A 22,615-nucleotide genomic window follows, 5' to 3' on the forward strand; every position below is an offset into this window, starting at 1 on the left:
AGGTGGGGTATAGGCAGAGTTAGGCAGGAACAAAGCACAGGTAAAGGCAGAAGTGTCCTAAGAGTTTAGACTGAAAAAACAGAAGTTACTTTCTCACCAGAGAGTTCAAAAGCATGGAAGATAATGAAAGCAACAACTAGATATATGCTGCATCCATTTCTCCATCATGCTCACAAATGCAATCTTGGGAACTACAGAATGACTGATAAAAGAGGAAAAAGAGCACAAGATGAGTGACCAAGAAGATGCTATAAAAATATAGCAGACAGCTACTGTATCATGGCACAAACTCCTCTGTTCAGAGGTCTGCTCTTAAAAGCCTAGAGGCTTAATCAAAACACAGTAGCACAGAATAAGACACAAAATGTAAAGTGCTTGCTGAAGGGAGGGACTATCCCTGTATTTTTGTCAATGCTCTTGTTCAGGATGAAACTTGCCCAAGTGGCCAATAGAGCCAATGGCATCCTGGTCTGCATCAGGAAGAGTGTGGCCAGTAGGACAAGGGAGGTTATTCTTCCTCTGTACTCAGCACTGGTCAGGCCACACCTTGAGTACTGTGTCCAGTTCTGGGCCCCTCAATTCAAGAAAGATGTTGAGGTGCTGGAACATGTCCAGAGAAGGGCAACAAAGCTGATGAAGAGCCTGGAGCACAAACCCTATGAGGAGAGGCTGAGGGAGCTGGGGGTGTGCAGCCTGGAGAAGAGGAGGCTCAGGGGGGACCTCATTGCTGGCTACAACTACCTGAAGGGACAGTGTAGCCAGGTGGGGGGTGGCCTCTTCTCTCAGGCAACCAGCAATAGAACAAGGGGACACAGTCTCAAGTTGTGCCGGGGTAGGTATAGGCTGGATGTTAGGAGGAAGTTGTTGGCAGAGAGAGTGATTGGCATTGGAATGGGCTGCCCAAAGAGGTGGTGGAGTCACCATCCCTGAAGGTGTTCAAGAAAAGCCTGGATGAGGCATTTGGTGCCATGGTCTAGTTGACTGGCTAGGGCTGGGTGCTAGGTTGGCCTGGATGATCTTGGAGGTCTCTTCCAACCTGGTTGATTCTATGATTCTATGACAGCCCAGCACCAAAGTAACTTCTAGCGATGGGAAGTTAAAGGGGTGGAAAGTGTGCTTCCGAAAGAATTCTGCTCTCCTTTCCAAACCACTGCTCACCAAGCAAAGAGATACCCAAGTTCACGCATGTGCAGATCTGAGGGAGCAGTTAAGACCCCAGACACAGTGCACCCCTCAGGACACATCAGCAGAGCTGAAGGAAGTACACTTTTCTCTATACCCTGACTTCAAAAGAGGCAAGGAACAGGATTTTATCACTGTGGGCAGAAGATGAAATCTCATTAACTCAAGTAATGACTGAAGGAGGAGAAGCCAATATTCCCCTGGCTGCAATCCACTCCTGCGAGCCCTATTTCTTAACTAGTACAAAAACCCCATAAGTCTCTAATTCATTACAAAGATCTGCTTCTTAGGTGACAGTTGTATGACAGACAGACATATGCCAGACTGTTTTAACATGTCAGACATGGTATTGTCGAACACTTCCTCTCTGTTCAAGCTTTTTATTCAGCTGATGATTTAAAGCAGTGGTAAAGCTGAATCAGAAATAAGTTTTCATTTTCTGTAGATTTTATGCCTAGCTATTATCTTTTTCATCCTTCCTCCTTTGGTCACTTCCACGGTGGTTAAAATAGTAAGACTGTAAGCTCAAATTACATACTTCCATATACACCTGTAATTAACCCTACCATGCTGCTTTCCTATACATGCTGTCAAAGAAACTTTGCTGTTCTGGATTTCTCAGCTTTAGCTGCTGCAGAGAATACAAGTGTTTTGCAAGCATAGGCTGGTGTGCAATCCCACAGAACTAGAAGCAGTGATCTCTCCCACTCAGCTTATTTCCCAAGTAAATCAACACTTTACTTAAGAAAATAATAAACTGTTTGCCTCAGTCTGTAGCACTCTTCCCCTTGATATCAATCAGACTTTAAAACGCCTTTGCCATTTCAAGCAGCATTGGGTTGGATATAGCAGTACTTTAAAGGACTTTTAACAGAAACCACGTGCATTAGAGCTAGAGCTATGCTTTTACAATCTAATAGCTGTACTTTTGTTGCTGATTTGAGAAATGAGTGAAGAGAGACTCACATCAGAAAGGAGGAAACAGAACATCTGCTGTAAACACTTATTTTGTGTTTGTTTGGAGTGGAAACCAACTGGAGTGAAACACAAGACTCCACAAGCTGTGGAGAGAAGAACCACCACAAAAAGGAATGAGTGGCCTCATCTGCCACTCTGTGTAAACAGGTGGATGCACAAGGGATGAGTTTCTATCCACACAAACACATGCTACCCATTATATGTCCTCTTTTCGTTTTACACTGTATACTGTACTTCGTATCCATTGATTTTGATTGTGCTAAAATAAAATCCACTGTTGTTTCATTTCTTTAAAGCATCACTGAAGTAAAAAAGTTACATTACATATAGTAAATAAATTTACTTTACAAAACACCCCACATCCTAACCCCCTAGACAATAACCCTTGAATAATTTTGGCACTTCCATCATGTTTTCCAAGTACAACTTTCCACAGTACCATATGCAATGCTACATCCTAAGTGAAAAACAAACCCAAAACAGACAGTGTTCATTTCTATCAGGGGAGAAGGGAGAGAGGGACACAACAATAAAGCACATCAGTAAAAATACCTAGTCTATCTCAAACGTACCTCTCCATTAAGGAATTGAATAGAAAAACCCTAACAGTTATAATTTACAACACCAAGCTCTCTTCCTGGCAACCAGGATTAGAGGTTTATGCTGAATACAATCTTATGCTCAAATACAGAGATAAGCAGCATTATCCCAAAACCCAACAGGATCCCAGCATTCTGTAACAAGAAGTAACCCCAGCGGCTACATCCATGATCACTGGCATCATTGTGGAGCATTTCAGGTACCTAAACAAACGAGAAAGTATTAAATGCCTTCAAAATAAACAGTTACTTCCAACCCAGTTCTTGAATCGTGAGGCAAAAGGTAGCAGAGAATTACTCCTCCAGTCCTTCCTGTTGACTGCATTCATACTACTCCTTGGCTCATCACTCAACCTCAACATTATCAATGTCTTCTTTCTTATTTACAGATTCTTTCTGTGTCTAATGTTTTAATTATGTTGATGTCTTAAAACAGCCATTTATTACCAACTGATTCAATCAAGCCACACCTAGAATTTTATCCCTAAGAAGCTAGTAAAGCTTTTATGAACATGCACCAAACACTCTTACTTCTCTACAAACATACTTCTGAGGTACAGGACAGGATTTAACATAATTCTGCCTTCATCTCAAGAAGCAATAATGCTGTAATGCAAACACCAAAGCACGTTTGGTAGTGCAAATAGTGTGCAGCTTGCAGTCTTACTGGTTATCTGCTATATTAGCCATTGTCAGAAGCAATTTTTTTCACTCTGCTTCTGCTATTAACTTCCTCTGTTTAACAACTAAGAGAGAAACAATCTCTGTTCCTCTCCATTCTGTAAATTAAATAAGAGCTATCTTCCACCTGAATATTTAAGTGAGCACTTAAACTGCATATTTACCAGCACCTTCAAGCACAAAAAAAAAAGTTAATTGAAGAATTATGGAGAAAGATGGAAGGACACATATTTAGCATTAATTCTAAAACTAGATATATAAAATTCAAGTAGGTCTTTTTGGCAAAGAAAATTAAATCAAAATCACCCCCCTGAAGCCAAACATTAATTAGCTTTAATTCTCAAACTATGTTATATAAAATTCAAGTGAGTCTAACCACTTACCATATCCACAAGAGCCACATACATGAACAAGCCAGCAGTAAGTGCAAATATCCACATTGAAACATTGTCTGCGTAATGACCGATGAGAATCCCAGTGGCCATTCCAAGATAGGCCAGCATAGCTGACAGGGCATTATAAAGCACGGCTTGTTTGACAGTCATACCAGCTTTGAGGAGCACGGCAAAATCGCCTGCAACAGGGGAAAAACAAAGGTTTTTCAAACTACTGTAGTAGTCACAAGTTCTCCTCTTACTTACAAAAATATTACTCTATTTTTAATGCTATTATCTGCCTCATTTTTTTATTTCACAAAATTGGAATTCACTGGGGGATTCAAAATGAAAATAGCACAGAGGGAAAACAATGCAGCAGCAAACAGTGTAGGTTAATAGCCTTAAAGGCTCAGGTTTTTTGTAAGAAGCAGCTTTCAGTGTAGTATGCATTTAAACTGATGCTGCAAAGCACTGCAGTACATGACATTCTTAAGCATTCAAATACAGCATTCCTGAAGGGACACTAGCCAGGTGGGGGTGGCCTCTTCTCCCAGGCAACCAGCAACAGAACAAGGGGACACAGTCTCAAGTTGTGCCGGGGAAAGTATAGGCTGGATGTTAGGAGGAAGTTCTTGCCAGAGAGAGTGATTGCCATTGGAATGGGCTGCCCAGGGAGGTGGTGGAGGCACCGTCCCTGGAGGTGTTCAAGAAGAGACTGACTGAGGCACTTAGTGCCATGGTCTAGTTGACTGGATAGGGCTGGGGGATAGGTTGGACTGGATGATCTTGGAGGTCTCCTCCAACCTGGTTGATTCTATGATTCTGTGATTCCCACTTAACTGCATAAAAGCAATGGTAGTTATGCCATTTATTCTCTTGTAACTGCTCTTTGCACTGTAGCTTATAACCAAACTATATAGGACAAAGTTGTTAAGTAACTGCAAGAGACACCAAGTTTTCAACAAAGTAGCTGAAAATAGTCTTAAAAGGACAGATAATTCAATTAAGAAATAAAATAGTCTTTAGAGAAGTCAGAAATATTCTTGAGTAGACACTCTGACATGTATGAAGTTTCCTCATCAAATTTCAAGTAATTTGGTTCTCTGGTACAGTATAAACCTCCAAAGTGTACCTGTAAGTAACCGTACTTGCAGTACATATAAATACTGGACTCTTACCTAGTTCATGAGGTAATTCATGGCAAAATACAGCCACAGAAGTGCTTAAACCACTGGACAACCCTTCAGTAAAGGCTGCTCCTATGACAAAACAGGGAAAAACACCCAAAACATTACCACATATTCAGACATCAAATGCAGCAGCACTGATACAGAAGTTTCTATCAGATTGACATATTAATTGCAGAAGCTTGTATCAGGTTAGGACTCACTCAGATTTTAATTCTGCCTGTGTAAGCATTTAAACTGGACAGCTATTTACAATTCATACGTTTGAAAAGCAGAAGCAACACAGAATCCCATAATTAGTTAAAGCAAACCAATTTCATTATCTTGTTTCTAGACTAAGTCGACTCTTCAAAAAAAATATAAAAGGCAATAAATGGAAATAACATCAGAAAAAAAACACTTTGTGGTTTATTTTGGGTTTTTTTAAAGAACAAATGGATGAAGGCAGCTTAACTACTTCCAAGTCAGGCACTGGAAAAAAGGGAAGTCATTTCAACAGCCATGTGATATCAACAGTGAAAGATTGAAATCTAGACAGTTTGCACAGAGGTGAACTATCATCCTTTTAAGTGGAGAAAATAAACCCCAAACACAAAAAGCACTTAAACTAGTCTAACAGTCCTCATCCTTATTTTCTCTACTCTTTCTGTTGCTTGCTATTTTTCTTCAACAGCAGCTCATGAGGAAGCAGTGCATGGCAGTGCTGAAGAGTTAAATCACAGCCCACACACAGCACTGGAGGCCCCTGGATGCCTGGAAAACCTCACTAAGTAGTGCAGGAGAGCCATGTCCAGCTTCATCTTCAGCTGCTACCAGAACTGTGCCACCAAATAAGGTGCTGCCAATAAGCAAAGAGGTAGAAGGCCACATCACAGTAGTTGGCACATAAGGGACACAGAAGTAGTGTTCTAAGAGGAAGAGCTACAATGGCAATGGGACTCCAAGAAACAATCATCTCTCTCCACTGTGGTCACCACTCTCAGTTACTCAGCAGCCTCTACCCAGATACAACCTCAAATAGGTGGACACTGCTTTCCAGGCCTTCAAGTGCAAGAAATGACTAATGTTGCTACCTGCCTGACAATAGCAGCTTTTCTTCTGGCATGCATGCTGTGGCATCTAGTAAAGCGGTAATGCAGTGGGCATCTCTGGATGAGATAATGAACAGGGGATGGAGAGGGTCTTCAGAAGAGGTTCTAGAGAGGTAAGAGCCCAAGCCTCTTCAGACTAAAATAGAAGGCATGATCAAATCAGCACCAAAACAGAAAGCATGAGCTCCCAGATAGGTAAAGTTTAAAAACAGCAAAGCCTTACAACAGGAAGAACTCTCTGCCCCCACTTGCACCTGCTAATTTGAAGAACATGGTTATGACATTGGCAGCGGTGAGTAGAGCAATGAGCTTTGACTAACCCAAAATACTGGTTCAGCACATTAGATCAGGGCGAGTAATACAAGAACAAAGTGACAAGAGATCCTCTCTCCTGCAGGATAGAGGAACTTGGTGACCAGAACTACTGCCCAGAGAAGTCTATTGCTTGCCCAGAGCCTGTCTTGATGATGCTATAGAGAAAAAAAGCAAAGCAGCTGTCATTTGGCCTGTCATAGATAGATACAGACTGCCCCCCAAAAAAAAACAGAGTGCAAGTAACACTTTTTTGTGTTTATAAATGTAAATAAAGGAGTTTCTTGACTGCATAAAGCTCCAGTAAAAAAATACATAAGAATGCTACCTCCTGGTCAAGATCTCAAATTGTGTTGGGGGAAATATGGGCTTGATATTAGGAGGAAGTTCGTCACAGAGAGAGTGATTTGCCATTGGAATGGGCTGCTCAGAGAGATGGTGGAGTCACCATCCCTGGAGGTGTTCAAGAAAAAAATGGCTGAGGCACTTAGTGCCATGGTCTAGTTGACTGGATAGGGCTGGGTGCTAGGTTAAACTGGATGATCTTGGAGATCTCTTCCAACCTGGTTGATTCTATGAACACTAGGAATAGGTTTACAAACCACCTAACCAAGAAAAGGTGGTGGATAAGGCTACCTATAAACAACCACATAAGACATCACCATTTACATGAGTTTTCAGCTGTGAAGGTGACAGCATTGGACACACCAACTGAGGTTGGACTTGATCTCTTCCAGTGCCTTCCAACCCCTGCCATCCTGTTATCCTGTGACCATCCAGGATGTTCCTTATTGTGATGACTTCCCCAATACAAGTAACAGACAAGCCAGCCAAGAAGATGGCACTTGATACAAACAAGGAAGAGGCAATGACAAACACAGCCAAAAATAGAATCTTGAGCTCCAGTGAACATGAGGTAACTGAGCTCAGGACACAGATGGAAGTTGGAAAAGGAAGAAGCAAAATTAGGACTCTAGATTTTAACGAAGCAGAGTTTTGACTTATTTAAGGAATTACAGGGTAGAATATCCTGGAAATCAGTAAAAGGACAAAAAGTACCCAGAAGAAGTGGCTGATTTGTAAAGCACTCTTAACAGAATGCACAGGTGAACCACCCTGTTTGTGCAGGAACACAGACTTCCAACAGAAGACACTCCCAGTTAAGCCCAACGTGTCTTAACTGATTAAGACCAGAAAAGTAAGTACACAAGAAAAAGCAACAAAAATTGGCAATGAGGAAGAGAACAAAACAGGACAAAAAATGAAGTCCAATTGGAGCCAAGACTAACAAGAAATGAGGAATAACAAGAAATAGTATAGGAATCCTAGCTGAGCAAAGGTTCACAAAAACTTTCAGTTCATTGATAGATGGGATGAGAACCAAGCAGTAGATATAAAAAGAGGCTGAAGCATCAGCACCAGCTTTATCTCAATCTTCACAAAGCTAGATCACAGATCCCAGCAACATTCCAGAAGGAAAGGAACAGCAGACAGCAGAGAAACAACTGGTAAGACATACTTTGTAAAAATCATGGAAATGCTTAGATGCATCCCAGGATGATACCTCCCACGTGTGCTGACAGAGTTCACTGCTGCTACTGCAAGGCTGCAGTCTATCATCTATGGGGGAAAAAAAAGCTATAGAAGGCCCATTATTCTCTAGGAAAGGGATAACATTATTCTCATCTTAAAGAGAGGCGAAGAATAAGACTCAGGGAACAGTCAGTCCTGCCTCAGTTCCTGGAAAGATCATGTTGAATATCCTCTTCAAATCCCTCTACAAACGTCTGACCTAGCTTGAGGCAATGACTAGAGAGACAGCAATAGCAGTAAATATAACAGAACTTAACTTCAGTAGGATTTCTGACACTACTTCTTACAGCATTTTCATCTAAGAGCAGAGGAAATATGAAACTGACAGCTAAATGACTGCACACTGGCTGGACTGCAGGGCTAGCAGAGCTCGATGCCTGGATAGTACACCAAAAAGAGTTTACCAGCACAAATACTGAAACCCATTTTCTTCAGTTTCTTCACAAATGATCTAGATCAAAGAGACTACAGATTTGCAGATAATGCTAAGATGATGTGCAGAAGGAAAAAGGATTGAGTTGGCACATCAAGCACTAGAGCTTTAGACAAAGAAAAGCATGGCAAACTTGAAGACTAGGCCAACAGAAATCCTGCGAAGATCAGAGGAAAAGTCAGAAACTCTGCATATGGGGCAGAATAACTTCTGATTGGCTGAAATGGATGTGAGGATTATGGTTAGAGTTGCTCTCACTGCAAGTACAGTGAGTCAAACTGTGCAGTCTTCGCAAGACCAGCAGACAAAGATCTTATGCTCCTCTGCTAAGTACAGGTGAGGTTGTTCCTGAGATTCTCTGCCCACTTTGAGGTGTCCCCAGTTCAAGACAGATATGAACACTTTCCAACAAAAGCTGACAAAATGATCAGAAGTCTACAACATAGGGCCTAAAAGCTGGAGGAAGCTAGGTATATTTAACCACTCTTTCCACCAGAGTAAGGAGTGGCCTAACCTCTGCGTCTAAGCACCTTTAGTGCAGTCACAAATATGAAGGAATCTTTCTCCTCAAAAGTAGTGACAGATGACACAATAGGGGTGAGGCTGCAAGCCACAATTTGAGAGCTTTGAGTTGGAAAAATCTTTCCTTGTTAAGAAACTGCAATGCAAGACTAGGAGAGGCCAGCCACATACATGCTGGAATCTCCCCATCTCTGGAGGTTTACAGGGTTTGGCTGACCCAATCTCGTGTTGACTGACCAAAGAGTTGTTTCATGCAGAGTTCAAGTAGGTGACCTCTAGAGGCCACCCATTTCTATGACTCTGTGATGTCCAATTTGGAGATGTCTGATTCTGCACAGTGTGCAAAACAAAAGCTATTTTGACTTAAGCCCTCAGCAAGCTTTTCTACTGCACTCAAAAACATTCAGTCACAGGAGCCCACACAGTAATTAACATGTTGCTACCACTTAACTAGAAGAGGTTATCAATGCACACTATCAGTCTTTCTTGGGCATTGGTCTGTTTCTCTCACCTCCAAACATTCCTTAATAGTTTTGAAGTCAGACTTTGAGAGACAGGCAGGATAGCTACAGTTATCTCCAACTCAATTCTTCAGCACTCAATTGGGCTTTAATTTCTGGGAGGACAGAGAAGAAGGCAGAAGGTCCTTCTCCCATGCCTGCATCCTAAATAATGTGTAAGTTCCTCTATATTACTGTCTCTATACAATGTTTTCACAGTCTTATCAGTTTTAAAGGAAAACTAAAAGTACAAGAGCCCAGCTTAATCACACGTGGTAAATCTAATTTTAGGACTGCAAATGCAAGCCAAACAAAACCTGATTACTTTGTGAAGTACCTAGGTGGCTGTATGCTGTACAGATACACAGCAACCAAAGTCCAAGCTTAAATAACAGGAATATCTTTTTTTACTTTTCACTGCTAAAAAGATATCTTGAAACATTAACAAATTGAGCACTACATTAATATATCTGGCATCATTCCTCTGGAGAAACTGACTTAATAGATACTTTCAAAGTCATTGCTTCTCTCAAAAAGAGCTAGAGAAAAAAAGAAATCTATATGCACGATCAGTGCAAAAATAGCATTCTGCATTTTAATTATTTAGTTGAAGCTACACAGAAAAGTTCAAGTCACAGAAGATAATTTTATACAAATTAGTCAGATGCAACTGTTCCATGCTTTAATAATCTTATACCTACATAATTAGCACAACAGATTTGAGAAAAAGCTAAGGGAAGTTATGAATAATAAATCACATGAAATGAATGAACTTAAATGAAGGGTTAGTCTGGCTAAAGCTATCTTCACAGAAGCATTTACATCTTCATTTAAATATAAGTAAAACACTATACAAGTAGTACTGGCATTTTCACATCATCAAATCAATACTTTTCCATAATAGGTTTGAGCACATCCAGAACTGAGGGGAACCCATATTTCCATCAGCCTGAATAAACTACACAGCAGGACTCTAAAAACTATTGTTCTCACTTGTTCAATAAGCCTTTATTAACCTTCCTCGTAAGTCATAGCTCCTTCTCAAATCTCCCTAATGCTAAGAGGTAATTGATTCTCTGCATGCCATTTGTATGCAAATCCTCTTCCTTTTATCACATTTTCACTACTGTTCTGCTCAAAAATTTACATACCGTGCTTCAACTTGGGCAAAAATGAGATTAAATCAAAAGGTGTCCTTTCACATTATACTTTGAATTGACTGTATCTGAACAACTGCAAATACTGCTGTAAGCAAATAGTTACTACTGGGTTTTCTCCTCAAAGAAGAATGAACTTGTTTCTACAGTAAAATTTACAGAAAGATTGACACTGATGATAGACCCCAGTACCTATAAAGATTAGTCTTAAATACTGAAGTCAAGATTACAAAAGATCAGTCTAAGAACTGAACATCAATGATTTGACTTCACTTTCCATAACTTAAAGTACCTGTAGTCTACCTTTCCTTCTAGGAAAAAAAAATTAGGGAGTTCCCAAACCTAATCTCCCAGAAAGAAGTTCAAACTATTCAATCTGTTTTTTGTGATAAATATTTTCACTGAAGCAGTATCAAAAAAGACTGAAGAGCTACAGCATCTACAGGAAAAAATTGGGCATGAACACAGAAGGAACGAGAAGGCAAATATTCTGTTTACACACAAGGTAACTGTTTATACTGGTTTACTTTAAAAAGAAAACCAAAAACAAATGCACACATAAAATGGAGACTACTTGGCTTAACTTTAAGGAAAGACTGAGTAGACTATGACTGGTGCTTAGGAAATTTTTGTGGTTAAATCCTTGTCCAAGAAAAGAAACTAGGCGTGTGTATTAAGACCAAATATAGCACATTAAGCATCTGAAGGAATTTATTTATGCTACATTCCTTTAAATTATATAGGCACTCTTCATCAAAAAAATCTGCAGGAAAGGCAACATACAGTAACTTCATTGGTACCTTCTCCGTGAATCATATTTCTGACAGGTAATAGCTAACTAATGATCTATCAATTAATATGACATTCACATGCTCCTGGCACACAAAATCAGGACAGACTTTCTCTGGAAGGTTAGTACAAACACTAGAAAGAAGTGCAATTCTGCTTGTCAGTGGCTAACAAAATCGGAGAAACTGGATCTGACAGGGCTGCTATGCAAAAATGCAGAACTGTAGAGAAGACAGTACCTTGGCCCAAAGTAGTTTTACAGCAAAAAGCACATGAATACTTGCCTCACACAGCACAAAAATCATACATATATGTCGTCTAACCTATTTGTTTAATATGCAAGCTAAAGCAGACTGAAACGAGGGTCCCATTTCCTACTCACCAGGGGAAACTGAAAACAGGTATAAGCAGGGCCCAGTATAGGCAAAGACAGATGTGTGACCTGACCTTGTTTCTTAAGAAGTCAAGGCAGAAGACAAAAAGAAATAAAGGACATGATACTAGGGGCCTGATTGAAGTGGAAAAGCCACAATTACTTTGTAAATAATAAAAAAAACAAGTCTGACTTAAAAGAATTGCTGAGCTCTTGCGGGCACTGAAATATGAAGGCACCTGTAAGTCCTAAATAATGTTTTATAAGCCTAGCTTTAGTTTTAAGAAATGTTAGCTTTAATTTTGCCAAGAGCAGGCAATAAAACAAAGTTCACTTATATCTTAAAGAAACATAGCTGCAAGCATCTCATTCCTGATTCATTTGTCACTGATCTCCAGCTTGTTAATCTGGAGATTTTTCTTATTCATTCAGAGCTGCTATCAAATAGAAGCTCAGGGTTCAAAGATTCACCACTAATTCCTTGTGCTGCTAAGGAAAAGATAAGTGACAAGAAGAGGACGTCACTGCCCTCATACACAAAGCTGCAGTCTCCAACATAATACTTACCAATAGCTAGGCCATCACTAAAATTGTGTAGTCCATCTCCCATAATCACCATCCAAGCCAGAGTTGCTATCCCTGCATCCTTCAGTTCTTCACGCGAGTAGCGCTGACTGTGACTGTGGGGATGATGGTTCTGATGATGGTGGTGATGCAGAATATGATGGTAGTCATGGTGATGATGACTAAGATGATCTGTCTGACCCAGTGTATCGTGTAAGTGAGAATGACATTTGTTTCTACAGCCTCTGGACACATATTCATTGTCAGCCTCCTCATGATGAGAATGAGCTATCATCACTTCTTCTTCTTCTTGCACAGTTGGCTGCTGAGAAATGAAGGGTGATGGATCTTGGGAGTCTGTCCCCAGATAGCCCTCAGGCCCTGTTAGAAAAGCCCAGAGTATAATATTAAACATTTTAAAAATCACCTAGGAAGCAAAGATAAAATGAAGAACTTGAATAAGTGATGGAGTGAAGAAACTAGTAAGCCTAAAGTTAAGAATGGTGCCAAAGCTCCTTGTACAGGAGACTTTTTTCCCAAGTGTTTTATAACTTCATTTTCTCTAAACAGATCTCTGAGATAATTCCCAATAGTTCAAAATAAGAAAAATCATTTAGCTTCTGTTCCCTACTACTGAAGCAGCCCCTACATTATGGTCACAAATGTCTCCTAGAAGTTAAAGTTTTTAATCTAACATCCAGTGCAATTTTAAAAAGCATAACTGTGAAAACTCCTGTGTTTCATATAAATAGAAGAGCTTAAGTTTGAACACCTGAAAAACATTCACAATAAAGTCATTACTACAGACCATGAAATGTAAACATCAGTGGCTATTTTAACTCCTAAAACTTGATCAATTCTTCCTCTGCAATTAAATTAACAAATACTTTTTCTCTACATTATCAGCAAATCTTTTATTAATCACAAAATATTCAGAAAATCTGAACACCTCTTTTAGTTACAAGAGTTAACAAGGATCCAGTAAGGTGAGTTTTTGCTTACAACACAATCCTGGGAACATGTAATCATTGGCAGTACAAATACTTCTGAACTAATCTCTAAGCTCTTAGATTTTCCACTTTATAAATAAACTAAAAAAATCTTAGACTTAAGATGTGCAAAAATCTAAATAATGGGCATAACACCCAAGAGTCACAAGAGAACTGTAGAAGACAACAGGCAGAGCCATAAGTTTCACAGAATGACTTTGATTTCTGCTGTTAAATCCAGAATTAAGAAGCTTATGGTTTCAAAACTGAATTCATTGCTTCCAACCTAACAATCCTTTTTAGAGCAGAGACAGCCCTCAACATATGAATGTACACACAAATTTTGTTTTAAAAAGATTTCAAATAGGTAGTGATCCAACCTAGTTAGACCAATTTGATGGTTTCTAAACAGTGTTGCCACAACATAGTAACTGTGGAATATTATTGAGACTTACGATCATCTGCATCTAACTTTTCTTCATTTGCCGAAAACTTCTTACTTTCTCCATCATCTTCATTTTTTTTCTTATGCCAAAACAAAATGCTGTGGTCAATAATATTTTACTTTTTTCTCTAAATATGAGCAACATTATATTCACAACTTTTATGCAGCCTGCACAAATAGTGGACAACATGGAAATCTTACAAAGAATGCAGAAGAGGAACACTAGAAACTGAGCTAAATAAAACATGACAAGGGTGCTAGGCCTCCATGGAAGTAAAAAACCCAAAAGAATTCCAGAAAACAAGCCCACACACAAAAATACCCCACATTTTTGCACAAGGAATAAGCAGAAGAGTTCATCTGAGAAGCAAAGTGCATCAAATACTGAGCAAAAGTTATTCTTCTAACTCTTTTCCACTGTAATGTCGTGTAAATTACATGTAATTTACAATGTAATGTATGTTTTCTCTAGTGTACTGAAGGAAAACCAAGCAAAATCTCTAATCATTGCTTACTAATATCTGCATAACAACAATCTATGACCATTGACTCAGTACCTAGGAGGGTGTAATTAAACCAAACGAGCAGTTCCCTGTGGCTGAAAGAAGGGCACTTGCTTTCCTTGAGACATTTCATGTCCTCTCCGGGCAAATAAATTTAACTGGATATAGGGAAAGCGATCTTGCTTGTCACAGTTAGTTTAGATTCAGTATAAACCACACACTACAACCTCCTGTGACCAAGATCAAAGATCTGACAAGGCATCTGCTCTGAGACTGCTGCCTTCATGGCCAATTTAACAATTCAACCAAACAGAGATTATCAGTCCTTGCGTTAGCTTAGAAACTAGCTATTTTTAAGATGAGTAATTAGTTACTAATTTTCTTCAAGTATAGCTTAAGATATTGCCATTTTTTACTCTTTTTTACTGAACTAGCTTTTACATTCTTTATTCCTGGCTACACTACCCTTTAAAGAAATCAATTACCAATAATTGGTGAGTTACCAACATTTATGATCTGCCAAAATGGAGATATTTCCCCCCTCCATAAAAAACAGCATAGCTATCTGAAAGCTGTCTTGCTTTTCTTTTTATGGGATGCAAAGGGAAAGAAATGAGGGGTTTGGCAGACATTTCCAAGTGGAATGCTATCTGAAGTCACTGTCTACAGTGTAGTTGGATGCTTATTTATGTACTGCCACCCTCAACTGAGGCACAATAATTGTATATGTGAGGCCATCTTATTTCATCCAGTTTAACATTTGAAATAATACTGTAGTAGTTCAGATACTCATAACTGACTTGTCAGAAGTCAAGAATGAACTTCTTCAATTATTTTGTTAAAACAAAGAATGCAATTTGATATTTACTTAATAACCAACTCAGTGGTGTAACACTTGTACTATGTCTGCTTAAGGAAATACCTCAGAGTTCTTCCATAACAGGAGCACACATAAAAACTATCATGTAATTCAAAAGTAGGTGTGTGCCTCTAGTGTTATAATTCCACTTCTATTAATCAAGTCAGCAGTCATTATTAAATCCAGACAGATGTATCACAATCATGAAAAAAAAAATGTGTATTCAGAAATGATCATGGCATGCAATATAGCTCAAAATATTACTTTCTCTACCTTTTTCTTCTTGTCCTTAAACTGCTTTATTAAAGTGATCAAATGCTCCACCAGAAACATGAAATACAAGCCTCCAAGTGCTGTAAGTCCCTTCCAAGTGGAATCTAGGTAAGCACTCTCCTCTGCACTTTGAAAAACAAGATGTTTGAACATAGAGTCTTTGTTTTGCTCAAGTAGAGGTTTTTCATGGTGATGGTGATGGTTTCCATGTGACTAAGGGGAAAAATAAATGGGGGAAGTCATTACATTCAAAAGAACTGATAACTTGAGACACAGAAAGTATGCTTCACATTATTTTCCTGAAGTCTGGAGACCAGACTTAATAATTTCCATTGAGGAAATGCTCTGGATACAATCTCCAACAGCTACGAAGGAATCTGTTGATAGGAAGAAACACTGCAATGACCAAAAGTAGGCCTGGTATTTACTCTCTCATTGAAGCTTCATGCATACCACTTAAAATGTACAACAGTCTTCAAAAAATTCCTGACACTGTTACTGCATTTTAAGTAGTCCCAGCCAGCATATCAATTATTTCACCCATCTAAGAAAGCTTATAGGCTTTAGAAACCTTTTTCTCTAAGGAACCTCACAGTAATTTCCTTCTTTAAAGAAGTCTCACATTTTTTTGCTCCATGATGGCTACTGGTATTTTCCAGAAGTTTTTTGATTCTGGACATCTCATTCGTATGTTCAGATTTACATAACTTCACATCACAAATGAAAAAATTAACTGAAAGGAAAAAGAATCATATCCTCAATTACAGGCAAGGGTCAGAAATCACCAGATGCAGTCCTTTTTGTCCACATTATCTGAAAGCTGAAACAACTTAATGTTTGGGTTTTTTTTGAGGGAGAGAGAGGGGAAGGCAGAGCAAGGCAGAGGCAATGTCTATTCAGAAGCTTCAAGTGAAATAGAAACGTATCAATCATTTTCCAATTTCATTATCCACATTATGTAAGGGCAACACCGAGCTAGGAGCAGGTGTCGATCTGCTGGATGGTAGAGTAGCCCTGCAGAGGGACCTGGACAGGCTGGATGGGTGGGCAGAGGCCAATGGGATGAGGTTTAGCAAGTCTAAGTGCAGCGTTCTACACTTTGGCCAAAACAACCCCAAGCAGCGCTACAGGCTGGCGATCGGGTGGCTGGAGAGCAGCCAGGCAGAAAGGGACCTGAGGGTATAGTAGGCTGAACATGAGCCAGCAGTGTGCCCAGGTGGCCAAGAGAGCCAATGGCATCCTGGCCTGCATCAGGAGCAGTGTGGCCAGTAGAACAAGAGAGGTTATTCTTTCCCTGTACTTAACACTGGTCAGGCCACACCTTGAGTACTGTGTCCAGTTCTGGGCTCCTCAATTCAAGAGAGATGTTGAGGTGCTGGAACGTGTCCAGAGAAGGGTGACGAAGCTGGTGAGGGGCCTAGAACACAAACCCTATGAGGAGAGGCTGAGGGAGCTGCGGGTGTTTAGCCTAGTGAAGAGGAGGCTCAGGGGTGACCTCATTGCTGTCTACAATTATCTGAAGGGAGGTCATAGCCAGGTGGGGGTCAGTGTCTTCTCCCAAGCAACCAGCAACAGAACACGGGGACACAGCCTCAAGCTGTGCCAGGGGAGGTATAGGCTGGATATTAGGAGGAAGTTCTTCAGAGAGCCGTTGGAATGGGATGCCCAGGGAGATGGTGGAGTCACCATTCCTGGAAGAGGTGTTCAAGAAAAGAGTGGATGAGGCACTTGGTCTAGTTGACTGGCTAGGGCTGGGTAATATGTTGGACTGGATGGTCTTGGATGTCTCTTCCAACCTGGCTGATTCTATGAATATGTAAATCAGAAATCCATCAGGTAATGTTTTCCCAAGACTTCAGAAATGCTTCATTTTTACAAAAAACATTACAATGGATAAGCAATTATTATAAGTGACTGATTACAGAGAAGAGTGGTTTAGCTATTCCACACTTAAAGTGTACAGTGAGCAATTTCCACACAGAATTCTTGCATGCAAAGAGAAATGAGTGACTTGGCAGCATATAAGACTAAAACCAGCAAATAGATTGAGGGATAATGATATGAAGGACACTAAGGAGTTTGAAATAAGTAATGCAGTTCCAAACGGGAAACCTTTCTATCAAATACAACCTGATGAGCCTGAGAAATTACTTATCAAATACGTAACGACATAAATTTTCACTAAGACATACAGATAAGCAACAAATTCACTTTGAGATCATAAATGATACAGTAATTAATACTTACATGTGGAAGGAGATGTAAGAAAGCATCTCCACTCAAAGTCCCCACAGCCAGGGCCACAAGAAAACTTAGGAGAAACTTGAAAAATACACGATTCATCAATGGTACCAATATAACACCCAGTAAGGAAAGAAAACTGATGACTGAGATGGATATAAAGCCACCAATCCAAGCTAATGGGATTAAAAAAAAAGAAAGAAAACATAACAAGAATAAGTAATAATTGTATGGCATTTTGTCTGCAGAACATTCCTGTTATCAAACATTCCTGACCCATCGAATAATCAGATGTTAACAAATGGTACACCACGAAGATTTCTCTCCAGACATGGTCAAGTGCCAAAAGAAAATTACAAATTCCTCTCCACTTAATTCAAAGTTTCTTAAACTTATAGCCAACATAAATCAGTTTCCAGTAAGTTTTTATTCCATGTTAAAAAAAAACCTACCTATTTGCAGAGAGTAACTTTTTGGAGGAGTTTCAGCTTTTTCACTAGTTGCATGTACTATGCAGTGTTTGCCATCGATCTGATTAATAAGAGCTGGACAGAGGTAACTAAATTCAGTAGCACTCAACAACACCTGAGTGCCCATTCCATGGGACTGCATCAGTTTTGATGCACTGGAGCACTGTGGAAAAGATACATGTTAAAGATTAATCAAAGCCAGAATACCATGTTATATCTCAAGAAGACTGCACATTCCATTTTTACTGAAATGCAGCAGTAGCATCAGGTGAAAACAGCTACATCAACAGTAATTAAAACTGGTAACAAACCAATTCAGTAACAACTATACCTCCACCTCTCTTTCGGCTCAGAAAGCTAGTTTGGGAGTCCTGGTGACTAATGCATAGGTACCAGTCATGCTCACCACAAGGGAATCAGATGCTCTGCTACGTAAAAGTTTAACACTTTTCACTCTGTTTCAATGGCCACATAGGACAGTATTATCAAGGTAGCAGTATCAAGGTTAAATGCCTTTTTATAGAAGCAATTACTATAGTAAGTCTTGTACAGAACACGTCCCACATATTCTTTTCTCCAGGAAAGAGCTCCCCACAGTACAAACTACACTCTCAGTGGAGTTAAGTGTAATACTTCTGCTCCAACCCCACAGAGCACAGTAACTGATGAATTCACCACCTGGGATTATACACTACACAACACTCACTCTGAATCTTCTGGCATGGCTACATACCTCAGAGACACTTGCCTTGTTAAGGCCTCTAAAGCAAAGCGATCTGACAGTGGTAAGACTACCAACAACACAACTATAGACTTTACCAGCAGTAAGTTTTACTGTTTCAAAGTAAGAAAACATTTTGCAGCAACATTTTTGTAAGTTGGTCTTTGCAACCTTAAAGAAGATAGAGAGAGAGGAGACTGAAGGAGGAAGGTGCTGCAATTCTACACTAACTGCCACAGATTATCTAACCTTTGTGAGGCAGTGCTGGCAAAAACGAGTGGGTTTTTTTTTACTTCATACACACTATTACGAAAACATGTCAGATTCTGGCTTTACAGCAGAACAAGTTGGGGTTTTTTTTGGTAATATTTTAAACCAATATACATTCACAAAACCAAGGGTATGTTTACACTTATGCATATATGCTTTAGCTCTTTTTCAGGAAAATTTAAGTAATCAAATTGCATACATACGTTCCTCTGAGCTTGTGAACATGAGACAACATTACTTCAAAATAGTAAGTTTCAGGGAAAGTCGCTTGCAGACATTCTGCTACAAGCACCCTTAAATCACAAAACTTATTATCAGATAAGCAATAAGCACCTGACAAGTAAGCCACAACAGCATTCCTGGTGGATCTGGATTCTCAAGAATACAACAGAATCAGCCTCACCTCTTGGGTATTTTGTTTTTTCAGTTTAGAATACAGGTAGCTTCCTCTTTCCAATTCCTTTGGTGATGCATGAGATTCATTTGCTTTGCTGTTCACCAGCCAGCTTGCATTGCTGCTACCTGTGACATTCACAGCGTTATTGCTGGTCAGACCTAAACGAGCAACCAACTTGACACCTCCAGGTTGTGCACTGTGTAATTCAGAGTGGCTGTCTGTGGGAGCAGTGATGATAGATGCCATTATTTCATTAACGGTGTTTTTGCTGCGTACAAAGTTCTGCTGATCTCCAACATTCTCTGCTTTATGAGGTTCCTTTGAGTGACTGTTCCTGTGATGTTTGTTAGCATCAGACTCACGGTTTGGACAAACAGTTTTTTCAGAGTTTTTACTCAATGAAACATGGTTATGATGGTGATGATCATGGTGATGGTCGTGGTCATGGTCGTGGTCATGGTCATGGGGTATTTTAATTCTTTTTATTTTATCTATGCCAATGTTTTGGAGCAATTTTCTAAAGCCTTCAATTGACAGAGAATTGTTTTCTCCATAACGATGAAAGAGTTCTTGAAGGTGAAACTTCTGTATCAATCCTGCCAAATCAGTATTAATGCCAGCTGCTTTTTCTGGAAAGGTTCTCTCTGATGCATGCACAACAGTAACTGTATTCACTTCATGATGATAACTTTCATGCAGCAGTAGGGAAAATGACACAAGTACAGTGACCAATACTGTATTCTCCATTGCAGCTTCTTTTTTAAGACTGAATAAAAAAATCTATAAAGAGAAGAAAGTTTTAACAGCTCACAAAAAAAGATCACACCTTCCTCTGTAATAAGTGTTCATAATTTGTTTAAACTAAAGAAATTCACAACAAATCCAAACAGGACCTGCTCAATTATCAAGAGAAGCACGAGTAGAGAGATTTAAATGGTTACAAATCCAGCATTTCTCACAGATGCATGGCCTCAGGCAACAGATGATGATGCATACTACAGTGAGGTCACTGGCCATAAACATCCCCAGATGTAAGCATACCCTTGTTTAGCTTGGCCTGTGTCCATTTTCTAACACAAGCTTACACTGAGAGCATACTCAAGGGTGCTCCAACTGAGCTCTAGGCTAGGCTTTTCTCATGCTTGAAACAAGCCTTATAATTTTTCTATCAGCAGTGAATAAGGAATATTAATCATAAGTTACTTAAAAACTTAAGTTGCTTAAAAATCAAAAATGCCAACCTTCCCTCACAGGACTTCTCAGAGCTCCTGGCAAGTCAGCCTGGCTTGTTTTCATCATGCCACAGAAATTTTTTTTTATGCTCTCACATTCTATCTGTGCTTTAAAATGCTGTCATACAGCTCCTTTCACCAGGCAGGCAGAGCACTGCTGTGGACCAGACGTTCATAAGTAGGAACGTTCACGAATTGGAACTAGATAGTCTTTAAGGTCCCTCCCAACCCAAACTACGCTGTAATTCCGTAATATTCCAGTGAGGTTACGAACTGGTATTTAGGCTGTGTACAGGACTATGTTTAGGGAGCTGACTCAGCTCTTTTTCAGGCAGGGACAAAGAACATGATGCAGAGAAAGTCCGTTTTCCAGAAGGCTATAAACAACCTTAAAAATACAGCATCACCGCCAGGAACCGAGGCAGAGACCCTACTCACTCTCCCCGTTAAAAATCGCGCCGGCTGAAGTCGGCGTCCCACAGACCCGCACTCCCCAGAGCACCATAGAATGGTCCTATCTGGAAAGGATTTCCAAAGCTCCAAGCTCCTGCTGACTAGCAGGGGCATCCTCGTCTAGATCAGACTGCTCAGAGCTCCGTCTAGATCAGACTGCTCAGAGCTCCGTCCAGCCTGCGGTCGGGGCGGGCCCGAGCAGCGGTCCCCGATAAGAACAAGGCGCGGGAGAGAAGAGGCGGCCCCAGCACTTTCCAGGCCGCACGGCCGCTAACCCTGCTGCCAGTGCACGGCGCCAGCGGGAACAACCCGGCACTGGACCGATGCCGCGGCCGGGCCGGGCCAGCCTAGCCCCGCCTCACGGGGCGGCGGTTCCAGCGGCGGTTCCCACGCTGGGTCGCAGCTGCTGCCCCCTGCCCGACCATACGGGGCAGAAGCCCGCTCAGCAGCCTGCCTGCAGCCGCTGGAAGAGGAGGACAAGGAGAAGGAGGTTACCTCATCAGCAGCCGGGCCGGGCCCCGCCGCGCCGGGCAGCTCCCATGCCGCGGCCCGCGCGCGCCAGCCGCTCCCGCCCCTCTCCTTTCCCTTCCTCTTCCGGGTAGCGCGGCCGGCACGCGGCCTTCCGGCGGCCAACCGGGGCGCGCGGCGGGCGTCACGCGGGGGCGGCGGAGCGCGTGGCGGGGGCGGCGCTGACGGTGGCGGCGGGGAGGGAAGCGACTGCTGCACTCTTAGCCCCGTCTGCTGCCGCCCGGGGACAGCTAGGCAGCTGCGGGGAGGTGGCCCTGGAGAGAGGCTGCCAGGGGTGGCACCTGCTGCACTCTTAGCCCCGTCTGCTGCCGCCCGGGGACAGCTAGGCAGCTGTGGGGAGGTGGCCCTGGAGAGAGGCTGCCAGGGGTGGCACCTGCTGCACTCTTAGCCCCGTCCGCTGCCGCCCAGGGACAGCTAGGCAGCTGTGGGGAGGTGGCAGTGGAGAGGTGGCCCAGGAGGAAGGCTGCCAAGGGTGGCACCTGCTGCACTCTTAGCCCCGTCTGCTGCCGCCCAGGGACAGCTAGGCAGCTGTGGGCCGGTGGCAGTGGGGAGGTGGCCCAGGAGGAAGGCTGCCAAGGGTGGCACCTGCTGCACTTAGCCCTGTCTGCTGCCGCCCAGGGACAGCTAGGCAGCTGTGGGCCGGTGGCAGTGGGGAGGTGGCCCAGGAGGAAGGCTGCCAGGGGTGGCACCTGCTGCACTCTTAGCCCTGTCTGCTGCCGCCCAGGGACAGCTAGGCAGCTGTGGGCCGGTGGCAGTGGAGAGGTGGCCCAAGAGGAAGGCTGCCAGGGGTGGCACCTGCTGCACTCTTAGCCCCGTCTGCTGCCGCCCAGGGACAGCTAGGCAGCTGTGGGGAGGTGGCAGTGGAGAGGTGGCCCAGGAGGAAGGCTGCCAAGGGT

The 22,615-nt window shown here is 41.6% G+C and overlaps 1 protein-coding gene across 1 annotated transcript; it reads right to left on the reverse strand.

Moving 5' to 3' along the window:
* Positions 1-1,548: 1,548 nt before the first annotated feature.
* Positions 1,549-21,767, reverse strand: SLC39A6 (solute carrier family 39 member 6). The gene is made up of 10 exons (XM_064150062.1): positions 21,687-21,767; positions 19,513-20,286; positions 18,101-18,281; positions 17,655-17,824; positions 15,408-15,620; positions 13,783-13,852; positions 12,342-12,719; positions 4,996-5,076; positions 3,824-4,014; positions 1,549-2,963 (listed from the first exon to the last, which is right to left on the reverse strand). The coding sequence occupies exons 2-10, from the start codon at positions 20,251-20,253 to the stop codon at positions 2,811-2,813; spliced, it is 2,178 nt and encodes a 725-aa protein (XP_064006132.1). The 5' UTR covers positions 20,254-20,286; positions 21,687-21,767; the 3' UTR covers positions 1,549-2,810.
* Between the last annotated feature and the right edge of the window lie 848 nt (positions 21,768-22,615).

This window comes from Pogoniulus pusillus, chromosome 10 (genome assembly GCF_015220805.1).
Source record: "Pogoniulus pusillus isolate bPogPus1 chromosome 10, bPogPus1.pri, whole genome shotgun sequence".
NCBI classification, from domain to species: domain Eukaryota; kingdom Metazoa; phylum Chordata; class Aves; order Piciformes; family Lybiidae; genus Pogoniulus; species Pogoniulus pusillus.